Source organism: Tetrao urogallus (genome assembly GCF_951394365.1).
Source record: "Tetrao urogallus genome assembly, chromosome: 16".
Taxonomy (NCBI): Eukaryota; Metazoa; Chordata; class Aves; order Galliformes; family Phasianidae; genus Tetrao; species Tetrao urogallus.
In genome coordinates, this window is record NC_136829.1 from 11,229,733 (window position 1) to 11,242,567 (window position 12,835).

General features: G+C 55.5%; 1 protein-coding gene across 1 annotated transcript in view; it reads right to left on the minus strand.

Moving 5' to 3' along the window:
* Positions 1-325: 325 nt before the first annotated feature.
* CDH22 (cadherin 22) overlaps positions 326-12,835 on the minus strand; it is a gene marked incomplete at both ends in the record, with an annotated part of 34,121 nt that continues 21,611 nt past the window's right edge. The window contains 4 exons of the mRNA XM_079543402.1: positions 326-855; positions 1,692-1,943; positions 7,685-7,802; positions 7,978-8,099. Of these exons, the coding sequence (XP_079399528.1) occupies positions 326-855; positions 1,692-1,943; positions 7,685-7,802; positions 7,978-8,099 (1,022 nt within the window). The remainder of the gene's footprint in view (positions 856-1,691; positions 1,944-7,684; positions 7,803-7,977; positions 8,100-12,835) is intronic.

Sequence of the window (12,835 nt, forward strand, 5' to 3'; positions counted from 1 at the left end):
AACAACAAAAGGCTCCCGGTTTGCTCTTCTCCTCCTGAATGGGCCTCACTGAACGGATCTATTTAAATGACAATTTGTGGGGGACAACCCCCCTGCAAATGCTCTCGAATTAGATTTTTTTTCCCTTTCTTAAATTAATGTGCAGTGCTTTAACGGAGATCAGCATTAAGGAGATTATGACGGTCACAGCGCTCCCGCGGGCGCCCGGCGCGGTTGTTGTGGCACAGCTCCGACCGGGAGCACCGCGAAGGAGCGCCCACACCGACCCCCGGTCCCACGGCACAGCCCCCCCGACCCACTGCCCCCGGCGGGTCCGGCGGTGCCGTTAGGACTCCTCGCTGTCCTCCTCGCCCCGGCGCCCCGCGTAGAGCGCTGCCAACTGCCGGAATCGCGGCCCCCAGCCCCCCAGGTAGGAGAAGTCCTGCTCCGAGCCGCTGGACCACGTGTTGATGGAGCTGAGCGAGGGAACCGGAGAGTCGGAGCCCTCGAAGGCGTAGGTCTGGAACGAGTCATAGGGCGGCACGGAGAGGTCCTCGTCCGCCTGCTCCACCTTCCTGCAGATGTAGTCTCTGAACACGGAGAAGTCCAGGTCCGGGCTCTGCACCCACTGCGGGAGGGCATGGCGCTCAGAGGCCGGGTTTCCTCCCTCTCCCGGCCCCCCGCCCCCGTCCCCGCCTTTGATCTCACTGAAGTCGTAGAGGCTGCGCAGGGCGGACATGTCGTAAGCCTCCGTGTCCTGCTCGCCCCCTCCTTCGTCGTTATATTTGATGACATTGTCCCTCATGTCCTCGTCGTCCTCGGATGTCAGGTGCCTCTTGTGGTGTCGCTTCAGCGTGAGGATCAGAAGCACCAGCACTGGGGGAGGAAGCACAGAGACTGTCGGAGCAGGCAACGTGCTGTGCAGCAGCAGCACGCTCAACCTGCACCAGGGCACAAAGGCAGAACCCCTCTGGCACAGGGCGCACCGGCAGCACAGAGCACAGCCCCGGCGGCTCCCACCAGCCGGAGAGCAACAGTTGTGCCACACCAGCACCCATGAGAGATGCTGGCTCAGTGCAGATCGGGAGATCCCTCTTACATGCTGCACAGCCACTGAGACGGGAGGGACAGATGGATGAGCACACGGCTGGACAGACAAACGGATGGAGTCTGGGGAAGATGCATTGGAAAAGGGGGGGATGAATCACGGCGGCAGCCAAATGTTGTGAGGGCAATTGTGGAGCAGATGGCACGGAGCATGAGCAGCAAGCCACAGATGTGTCCTGGATCATCATCCATTCAGCCCATCACCTTTTAAGCACCGACGTGCTCTTTATTCTTTTGGGCAATTAGGCAGAAATTTGTTTGCACTGCACTGGAAAATGAAACCAGTGTAAAGTGCCCCTTATGAGAAAGGGTTTTCTAAATGGAGATGTGACAGGAGACGGGGAACCATGCCATGCCAAGGAGAGGGGACTCCCCTGAGCCCTGGCAGCCCTCAGCAGCCAGCTGCAGGCCAACCCTGGTGCTGAAGAGCTCTCAGCTTTCCAGCTGCCCTGCGCTGAACCAAAGGGCACTGCAGCATTATCTCTCCAGCCCCATCGCATTCCCACACACAGACAAGCCCACACTGCTCTGCTTCTCCACACCGTGCCCCGGTGCTCCAGCACACGCAGTGCCAGAGCCGATGCAGCATCCTGAGCAGCACTCACCGACCAGGATGAGGATGCACACCAGCAGTGCGATGAGGGCGCCGGGGCTCAGCGTTGCTGACATGGCGTAGGCAGTGCTGTTGCAGGACTGGATGGCCCCGGTGCTGTCACAGCCACAGACCCGGATGGTCAGCGTTCCTGTGCTGCTGAGAGCCGGGGGGCCGCTGTCCACCACCAAAATGGGCAGCAGGTACACGTCCTGCTCCTGGCGATTGAAGCCCACTCTCTGTGTGTGCACCGCAGCTGTGTTGTCTGCAGGGAAGAAGTAAAGCCACAGCAAAGTCATTTCCATCATAGAAACAGCAGGGTCAGTATGAGCTGCTCTGCTCATAGGATGAAACCTCGGGGTGCAGAGAGGCACAAATTATTGTCCAGACACCAACTCCAGCGCTCACAGCTCAGCTAAGCAGGGGCTGTGCGCCTCTAATTGTCCCCAGGCCCAAGAGGCAGAGGGGAGGAGCCCAGCCCAGCACTCCCTGGGTCCTTTGTAACTTGTGCAGGAGCAGGCTGAGCTCCTCTGAGCCAGCAGCTCCATCTGTTCAAATGTGGCTGCTTCAAGGGCTCAGCAGCACCACTCAGTACCATAACACAGCCACTGTGTGACACACCAGGGCTCCGGGGCCAGGGGTGAGCCTGGGCAGCCATGCACCACCCAGAGCATGGAGGATAAGAGAAGGGCCTGGGATCAGCTCTGCTCCCTGCTCACCTGTGTGTGTGCCACTCACAGCCGGCCAGCAGAAGAACCAGATGGACAGCAAAGGACTGAACAGTGGCTGAACAATTGCGGCCAGATGTCAGAAGGTGCTGTCGACTGTCTGCAGACTTTATCTAATAAAACGTAGATCGGCCTGTTTGCAGCAAGGTGCTGCTGTCTGCAGCCTCTCTCCTCATTGCTCCTGATTTATGTTGGACTGGCCCCTTTCTGTATCAATCAGCAATTCGATCGGAAAAGACATCTATTTTAATTGTGGCTCTTGGGCCGACTGCCACCACGGAAATTGCTGTATGGATCGGTGCAGCCTGGGAGCACCGGGGCACAGAGGGACAGGAGCCACACGTAGGGCAGCGGGGCGGGCAGGATGCGGGCAGGTCGCAGGGCACCGTGCTGCAGCCAGGGCAGAGCATAGCATGGAGCTCAGCTGGCATGGCTGTGTTGCTGGGGATGGCTGGGATATAGGCATAAAGAAGGCAGGAAAACATCATTTCTCTTCCAGTTCACGTGAGAATGCAGGTCTGCCCTGAAGAGCTCAGCTCGCCTTCCAGCTGGGGAGAGGCGTGGACGCTGGGCAGAGGACCACACCAACCAACGTTCAGAGCTGCACTGAATGGCACACAGCCAGGATTCAAAACCAAACCTTGTCCCTCCATGCAGAGCTGTGCTGTGGTTTTCACTAGCGGAATTCTTCCTTTGGATGTAGCACCTTTCATCCACCAACAGAATTTTCCAGGTAACCTCATTCCTCCCTGCCCACAAAGCACGTTTCAGAAAGGCAACCACCCCAGAGCCCAGATCACAAGGCTAAGGCAATATTGCACTCAGATATTGCAGGGCTGCAGCACGCAGCGCTGGCTCATGCTTCCCAAACCAGAAAAGATCCAAGTGCTGCAGTGTGGGCAGCCTGCACAGGGCAGGGGACTGCCTGCAGAGGAGTGTGCTGCTTCTATGCCCGCAGGCTGTCTGGGGTCCCTGCCCTCGGGCTGCAGCACAGCTGTGACTCCAGGCACAGCACAGCCCAGTGCAGAAATGAGTGGGAGGGAGGAGCAGAGCAGATTCCTATTCCCTACCAAGGCTAAGCTGGGAAAAATTGAATTGTTATGCTAATCGTTTGCACAAAGGTAACACGATCTCATTCGGTGCCGCTCCCTCAGCTTGCTGCAGCGTAGCAGGGAGATATAAATAACATTAATGGTGCTATCTCAGCGAGAGGCCAGGACCAGCTCCCAGCTGTCCATGCTGATCGCAAGCACTGGGCACCCAGAGATGGTGGAGATGTGGTCACGGCAGCTCAGACAGCTCAGGCACCACTCCCAGATCTGGCCCACCAGTCCCCTGCACCATATCCACCCCATGGGACCGAGGGAGCAGCCCCAGCGTGCATCTCCAAATCTCATAGCGGGGGAGCGAGGAATCCCCTTCAGTCTGCAGCCTGCTGAGAGCAGGGCCTGCCGCGCAGCACTGCATGCTGTGTGCTTAGAAATGGTCTGTGGCAATGAAGGGGAAATAGACATGCAAGTTGCAGAGGCAGCTGCCACCCTCAGCTCGCTCTGACAGCGCTGCACCACCGAGCTCCGCACCGCCCAGTGCGGGAGGGAGAAATACTCTCATTGCTGAACCCACAAAGTAAAAATAAAGCAGCAGAGCAGCCAGATCCGTGTGAGAAAGCTCTGCTCAGGAAGGGGCTGTACAACTCAAAATGGTGCATGGGAGAGACAAAAACTACAAGCACCAAACTATTTCAGTCATCACAAAGCAACATTTTTCTTTTCTAATGGGGAGACGTGAGCACGTCCTACTGGAGGAAGAGCCATAGAAATTGCATGTTCACACCAGGGATGTTGCTCACCATGGGCAGACCCCTGTCAAGCCCCAGCAGTGCCTGCATCCAACTCCTCCGCCTGCTGCCACCCTCGTGCCCCTCCCCAGCACCTTCTGGATCCCTGTTCCTTGCACAACAGCTGCTGACAGGAGAAAGGCAGCACAGGGTCCAGGAACACGCAGAGATTTTATGCCATGCCACACGGTATCACCTGATGCAATGGTCAGGAAGCAGCACCTCTACCTGTTAGAGGAGCAATCACAAAAGGCAGAAACCAACGTAGCAGAGCACAGGGACCAGTCAGAGCACAGAGAGAGGAGTGCTTAGGAATGCAATATACACTGGCAGGAGCATAACACGACTAGGAATAATGAAATAATTATGTCTCTCAGACTCTCTCTCCAAAGAGGCTCTTGGCAGCTTCAAAGACAGAGCTAATAAATCCTTCTCATAACTCAATCTTGATCAGCACCAGCACAGCAGAAGACAGTGACCACCTCTGACCTGGGTGCTGTTATCTGTGCCCTCTCCCACATCTCAGTGGGTGCCCACCTTTCCCTTCTCTGCTTCTGCTCTGCAGCCTCCGTGTCCCATTCCCGGGGGATGCAGAGTCCCTGCTGGGACCCCTTCCACTCCCAGAGGGTGCAGCTGCTATGAGAAGAATTTTTCCCCTTTGCCTGTTTCTGCTCTCCAGTTCTCTGAATGCCAGGCCACAGCACCACTGCTGCTCCCTTGCATTTGGCTCAGCCCTCGCAGAGGTTCGATGCTCTTTTTCACCCCAAATCCGATCAGCATCTGCGCTGCTCATGCTGAGAGAGGCATCCCTACAGGGCTGGAGGAGGCTTTGTCTATCCTGAGGCAATCCCCAAATCCTAACATTTTGCTTTTGATTGCAATGATTTTTAGATCTTCTATCAGCCATTACAAGCTCTTAATGAGACCTGCAGAGAGTTCTGACATCTGCTTGCCTAGCCCTTGAGCTCCGGAGTCAATAGCTCCATGTGTCGCTCCATATTATCTACCACCCTTCCAGGTTGCTGGGCTTAGATGCTCTCTACTGTCTCTTCCAACACAATTAGCATTTCTTGGAGAACACGATTTCAGGATTTAATTGCCTTTAATCCTTTTGTGATCAATTTTCTATGGCCAGAAAGGCCCAGCAAAAGGTGAGTTAGGAGTCACAGCATGGTGAATGGTTTTAGAAAGGCACCGGTTGAACCTGGGCAAGGCCAGCTTCCCCAGCACTATCTCCCCTTTTGGACACTTTATTTGCTAAAGCATCTGCATTCCAGATTGGGTTCACAGCTATCACAAACGACTTTTCATTCACATCTAACGAATTAGCAAGTGCTCGAGCACTCACTTGGACAGGTCGAGAGCAGAAAGCGAGAGATGCCAATAGGAAACAGCGCTGTTTCTAAAAGCCTGAGTCCTCCACGCGGCTCCAGCGGTAATTCAGCTAATGCAGAACGTCCTGCAGGGTCACCTTTCGCTCTTACATCCCTGACCTGGCACCAAGGCAGCTCTTGGCAGCGCAGGCAGCAATGCATGCCACTGGGCACTGATGAGCGGGGCTGCAGGCGGTAACTGCAGGCACTTTGCAGAACGGTCTGCAACAAGAGTGTTCCCAAGGGGATGCTGGTCCCTGGGGACACCACCCTCCCGAGACGGCTTTCTGCTGCCTGGTGGGAGCCGAGGGAAGAAGGTGCAAAGCAAAAAATGAGAAGGATTTAAGCGAGAGCTTAGCGGATCCATCTGTGCTGACATCCATCAGTGTCACTCTTTGGCTGCAAAAGCAATATTTATAAATCACGTTTCAAAACTGGCTACAAATTTGTACAAAGAAACAGATGGGCTGGTGGTAGCAGTTTGTCACCACTGATATTTATATGGAGGAGGAGAGATAAGTGGAAGAGGGGCGAGGCAAGGGCGGGGGGCAACGCGGAGTGCAGTGGGGGAACCGGGGAGAGGAGGGGCACAACCAGGGCTTGCTATGGATCGGAGGAGTCAGGGCAGGGGGAAACCAAAGGGAGATGACAGCAAAGCACACACACAGCAGAAGTGAGGAATGCCTCCATCTGCACAGGCAGCCACCGCCTCCTGCTGTGGCAGAAAGCACCGCTTGGCAACTGGGAGGGTCTCCAAACACCCTGGGAATAACCCTGCAGCAACAGCATTTGTTTACCGAGAGCAGAAGGCGGGAGGTGACGCCAGCTTTTACTCATTTTATGCAGTGTTGCACCACATGCAGGTTTGTGGGATCATTTAGCACGGAGGATTACCCCGCGTGATGAGCGCGTCGTCCCACTCATGAGAGCAGCAGCTCTGGGGGGGGGGGGGGGGGACACATCCTGGGCCCTCCTGCAGCTCTGCCCTGCAGCACTGGCTCTGGGGTCCCTGCCCATGAGCCCCAGTGCACGAGCAGGGCTGACCCCAATGCTGCTGGCAGTGGAGCAGCCCCTGCCGAGTCCCAGGTCCCTCCAGCAGCGATCCCAGCAGGACCCCAGCCTGGGTCCAGCACAGCCCAGCTCAGAGCAGGCACTGCAGCCCCAGAGCTGACATTAGGGTGCAGGAAGGGATGGACCAGCATGGAACAGAGCTCCCATATGTTTTCCTGAGCTCAGGGAAGGAAGTTAATCGCTGGGCGTGGGGCAAAATCTTGTGGAGGATTAAAGCTTGCTTATATGCTAAGAAGCAAAAGTCTGGTGACCAGCTGCCCTATGAGTGCAGGGGGGGTCGTGGGTCAGAGACAGCTGTGCTTTTCAGGACACAACGATATTGGTTCTTCCACAATTTTGTTGGAAGTTCTGCTGCAAGCTCTGTTTGAATAACCCTAATAATGCTAAACAGGGAGAAAGCCTTGCTGCACAGTCTGCTGGCCCCCACCTGGGTTGGTCCCTGTGGCAAACACACATCTGGCTGGAGAAGACCCCACTAGCTGCAAGGGGCCTTGCTGTCCTTACCTGAAATCAGCACCTAAACTCACCAAGAACACCCACTAAAGACAGGGAACAGCATGATAACTGCCCTCCAGGACTGCCACCACCCACACAAACACAGCCTGACTGCTGCTCCCTCCAGCATCCCTGGGGCTGCTCCCATGGCCACTGCCCATCCGCAGGGCACTGCCCAGTTACCCTCATGGCAGTCTGGGGCTGACACACTCTAGAGCATGCTTTGCAGAGGGATGAATGGTAATGCTGCAAACAGGCACGTGTTCATCTCCTTGCCTGCAGGCAGGTTGGAGATTTCACACCAAAGAAGGGACCACAAGCCCTGAAAACACAGTGAGCTGAGCAGACTGCGCTCTGCAACAGAGGAGGAATCTGGTGGACCCACTATAAGAAAATGCACTCATTGGGCCCATCTCAGAACCAGGAGCTGTAGGGATACCTATGGGCTCCTGAGCTGCACCCAGCACAGCCACAGCCCCTCACATCCACCAGCAGGGCTTACCCTTAACATCCAGCAGAGAAAAATGGTGGTTGTTGGTGGCTTCAGGTGCCAGCGTGAAGTAGAAACGATGACCACCCTGAGGCTCATCACGGTCCACAACACTGATTGTCTGGATCAGCTGTGGGGAGAGAGCAGAGGTGAGCACCAGAGCCGCCCCACAGCCTCAGTGGGGTCACGTTTGAGGGTGTGAAACAGTGGAGCACCACAGGGACCAAACCAGCCCCTGCCCTGCATGCACTGCTGGTGGCACAGAGCTGGCACAGCCCTGGGAGAAGGGCCGGGGTGCTCACTACCTGGCCTGGCTTGGCGTCCTCACACACCGCAGCCTCATAGGGGGTGGCGAGCTCGGGAGGGTTGTCATTCACATCCAGGATGCGGATGCGCAGAGAGGCTCTTGACACCTGTGAATGATTATCTGAAACAAAGGAGAACCAAAGCTGCAGTAGGAGGTGCCATCTGCTGCTGGTAGGGAGCAAGCCCTCCTCATCCCATCTGACTATGGCTGTGGCGGGTCATGCTGGGTGACCTCTGCAGGTCGGCTGCTCCTGCAGAGCACCGCTTGGCCTCACTGCTCATGTCTCCCAGTAAGTGAGCCCAACGGCTGGGCTGTGTGCCCAGGACTCCCAGCAATCTGCTGTTAGCCCATTCTGCCCAGCTGGGAGCAAGGCCCCACGGTCAGGTCAGAGCTGTGGGTACCGCAGCTGCTGTAGGGCACACGCGCAGAGCCTGGAGCCACACACACAGCTCTGATCACAGCATGTGCCCCAGGGTGCCCTCTCTACCAGCAAATCACTGTGGAGGGCCTGATGTTTCCTGAAGCTCTTCACATGCTTCCAGGAATGAGGAATTCCTCATTCTCCATCTCCTTTGTTCCACCCAGAGGTTACAGCTCAGACAGACCCAGTGCCTCTCCTCTCACAGGCAGGAGCTCTGCTGTCTGTTTGTCTACAAAATTAATACTGTCCCCCATGTATCAGTAGAGGAGGACCCAAGGGAGGGGAGATTTAACACTGCTCCATAATTAGCCAGGAACCTGAGCCCCCTCCTGGAGCTGCCTTCACCTCACCCGTGCATTATCACTCCCTCTCACCCAGAGCAGCTGCTCTGGTGATTAGATGGTTGCTTTTGGGGGAGGGAGGCAGAAGTCGTGACTAAAAGCCTGGAACACCGTGTTATTTTAAAAAGCATGTTGGTGCAATGAAACAAACTGCCATCACTTCCAGGGGGAGAGACAGTGGGAGGCAGTGGAGCAGGAGGGAGTGGGGACCCGGGGGCAGTGCTCTGTACCCACTGGGGCTGCAAAGGATCTGAGGGGAAATCAATTCAGCTCCTGCAAGGAGAAGGGTGACAGCACTGCTTCACCATCCTCAGCTCACTTCCAGTAGGAAGATGGAGACCCTTACTTCAGTGCTATGGTGCAAGGAATCTGGCACTGCCCCACTGAGAGGAGAGGAGACAGAAAGAGAAAAGAGGAGGCAGAGCGCAGAAGGAGCAGCCCAGGTCCCCCTCCTCCTCTCCCCAGTCACATTCCCCCAGTGCAGGAGCAGATCCCAGCACTGCCAAGTGCTCCCAGACCCCCTTTGATGCAGCCATCTCCAGGAGTACCGAGCTCAGCAGCGCAATCCGCTCCTCTGTATTCCAGCGGTACCATGATCTATGTGAAGGCTCCTCAGTCACTTTCCTTATAAACCTCCCCTTCCTTTCAGCCAGCACCTGAATTTACAGGCGTAACATACGAAAAATATTTGGATGCGTTTGATAAAAATATCTCCAAACCATCTTTGAAACAGCCTTCCTGCGGCTGGCGGAGCGTTAAGTGGATTTATGACGGTCAGAAGCGCGATGAGGAGCGCATGGCGGTGATGGAAGGCGCACAGCACGCTGCAGTACTGCCAGCATCACTGCTGCATCCCCAAAGCACAGCTGTGCAGCACCTCCACGTGCACAGAAACGCTCCCACCCCTCACATGAATGCTCTCTTCACCACCACCAGGCAGAGCACAACAGGGCACTGTGTGTCGCGGAGGGACTGAGCGCGACCGCGGAGGAAAAAAGTCATTTTCCGTGGCGCTGTCTCTCCCATCTCAGCTGACTGACATGCAAATTAGTTTAATTATTTCTTCTTCTAAAATAAATTATATTTTGCAGTGGCTGCAATATGTTGTGTCAGGCAAAATTACATTCAATATTTTTAAACTAATTGATGTCAGCCTTGAGAAAACCTGATTGACAGCAGCGAGGAAACCAGGCTGCTACCTAAACGGTTCCCTAAATTAAAATTAAACATGTCGGGTTCCTGCATTTCCTCCAGGAGTTGGAATGCTATTAATCTGAAAAGACTGAGGAAAGAGACATGGAAAACACGCGGAACACAGGGGAGATGCTGGGAACGCAGCGGGTGGATGGCTGGCAGCTGCCTCTGCCAACCTAGGCCTGATGGTGTGGGAGATGCTGCATCATGAGCTGTGCCATGCAGCTCCATGCTGCAGCACCTCCCCAACAGCTCCGCTCCCTGTGCTGCCATGGGAGCACTCCCTGGGCTGGGTGTCATCCAAGGGCTCCACTGCACAACGACACTGAGACCAATGCCCTGGCTGAACTTACAGCCCCAAGTGGCTTCTTTAATTCAGTTAGCCAGGAGTGCAATCATGCAAGGGACCCGGGCTCTGCCCTAGGCAGAGGCTCCCAGAGAGCCGCCAGCAGGATGCCCCACTGCTCCACAAGCACTGGGAGCTGTGTGGATGAAGATGGCAATGATGGGAAGAGGCTGTGGAGATGCTCTACCATCCCCTCTGCAGCAGGAAAGGAGGGCAGTGGCAGTTGCTGGGATCCAGCTGGTGCCTCTTCAGACCCTCATGCAAATTCACGATGAAGTGCTTTGGACTTTCACAACCAAACCTCTGTTGTGCAAACCCAAACCCAGCTGTGCTGAAGCAGTTGTACCATTTGCACTGCCCTGCTGTGTGGCCACATCACAGACAGAAAGCTGCTCTGCAGCGTTCCTGGAGCCCAAAGCCCAGCTCCAGTAAAGCCTCCCGGGCCACGGGCTGCGATTGTGGCTGCAGCACTCCTCTGCACTGGGCACAGCACACAAACCGCTCTCTTCTGCATCAAGACCAAATTGGTACAATACCAAATTCAGAATTTTTACATCAGTGGAGAAGCCAGAAGTGCCAGGAGTGGAATTTTAATCCTCACCGTCTCAGCAAATTGGGAGAATAAAATGCAGACTGGGACGGACCGCTGCTTTCCAGCTGTGAAGCACAGGGCAGCTCTACAGCTGTCAGCAGAGCTGCGGACTGTGGAACGCAGCACAGATAGCAGGGACACTGCAGGGGCTTGGCTGGGGCACAGCTCCTCAGACACAGGGCCAACACCAGCAGCTGGGGCTGACGACGCAGCTCCAGGGAAGCAAAGTGGAAACAACAGAGCAGCCAAGTAACATACAAATGGCTCTCACCTCTCCTGAGCCCTGCCCAGACTCAGCAGCATGAGAGTCATTAAATCGCATCCAAACACAATGCTCTGATTAAAGCCAGTCTCCAGCAGGAAGATTTATCATCTCAATTACCAGCAGTGGACACAGCAGTCAAGGCCTCATCATTTTACATGAGCAAAGAGGAAAACAGGAAGAGAATCACTAATATTAGCCCAAGGAAGGTAAACAGCTTGTGAGTGAGATGAAGATTTATTTCTGGGAGTGCTTGGCCTGGTCCCAGCCCAGATTTGCTGAACGGTTCCCATGTTTCCCGCTGGCTGCACTGCTGCAAGGCCAAATACTGTGCACAGCAGCAGCCTGCAGGGGCACATCAGGAGCCTTCTGCTGCTTCTCTTACTGCTCCTCGGATGCAAACAGTCTCTCAAGTTATCTACAGGTGGGGCATACCTCCCTGGATGTGGTCTCTATAGCAGGAGCACCTGCTGCTAGGTCTTGTGCAAATCTAAGCAGCCAGCCTGGCCACAGGAGCACATTTTGCCAGCTGGCACGTTCCCAGCAGCTGCTGCTTGTTAAACCCCCGCAGGGCAGTGCTGCCAGGGATGGAAAGGCAAGATTCAGGACACTGCACCCCAGCTGCTCACCGGGGCACAGCTTCCCTCCAGCCCCAACCAGATTCAGAGCTGGGCACCTGGCTCTATAAGGCTCACATCTCCACCAAAGCTGACACTGTACCTCAGTTATGGATGAATACCTGCTGTGGAGAACGGCTACACACCCCTGGGCAGTGCCATGCCAGCCTCAGCATGGGCATTCACACCCTGCTGAGCACACACCAGGCAGCACTGCTGCAAAGCTGTGGGGCACACACTGCCAGCACAGAGCCCCTAACTGCCCCAGGGCAGTGCTGCAAAGCTGTGGGGCACACACTGCCAGCACAGAGTCCCCAGCTGCCCCAGGGCAGTGCTGCAAAGCTGTGGGGCACACACTGCCAGCACAGGGCCCCCAGCTGCCCCAGGGCAGTGCTGTGATGCCCCGCTCCCGAGTCGTCCCCCCCCGTCACTCTGAAGGCCTTACCTTTACAACTGCCCTTTCTGCCTGAGGATTCAGACATAAATTGTGCTTTAAATTCAGTATCAGTCATTAATATTTCATGATTACAAAACGTTAAGGATAATGTCACGGGGAGGAATGTCTGGGCAGTTAAAATGGATGAGTCAGAGCCCACTGATGGGAGAAGTCGAAGCGCTGGAGTCTCCCTGGCTTTGAAGCGATGCAGCCTGACAGGCGCTCCTGCCTGAGGGAAGCTGCAGCATTTACTGACTTGCTCTGAAATCTTAGATGCCGCGTATAAATATTTTCCTTCTGATTCTTGTCACCTCACGTTTCCTCTGGATGCTGAGCACCATCAGCTCTCCTCCCCCGGCAGCGGGGCAGTGCTGTGCAGAGCTCACCCACCCCTGGGCACAGAGCATCCCATGGGGTGACAGAGCCACAGAGGTCCCAGCCCAGGGCAGTGGGGTCTGCCAGGTCACTGACTGCCCTTTCTGGGGCAGCCTTAAATGAGTGGATCATTGCCACGATGACCATTCTGCAGCCACAAGGAACTGCTGGGCCCTCAGACAAAGCCCTGGTGCATTGAATCTGAATGGCATCTTCCTATTCAGAATGAGCAAAGAAAAGGGAACCAGGAACCCTGTGGGGTGTGTCAGAGA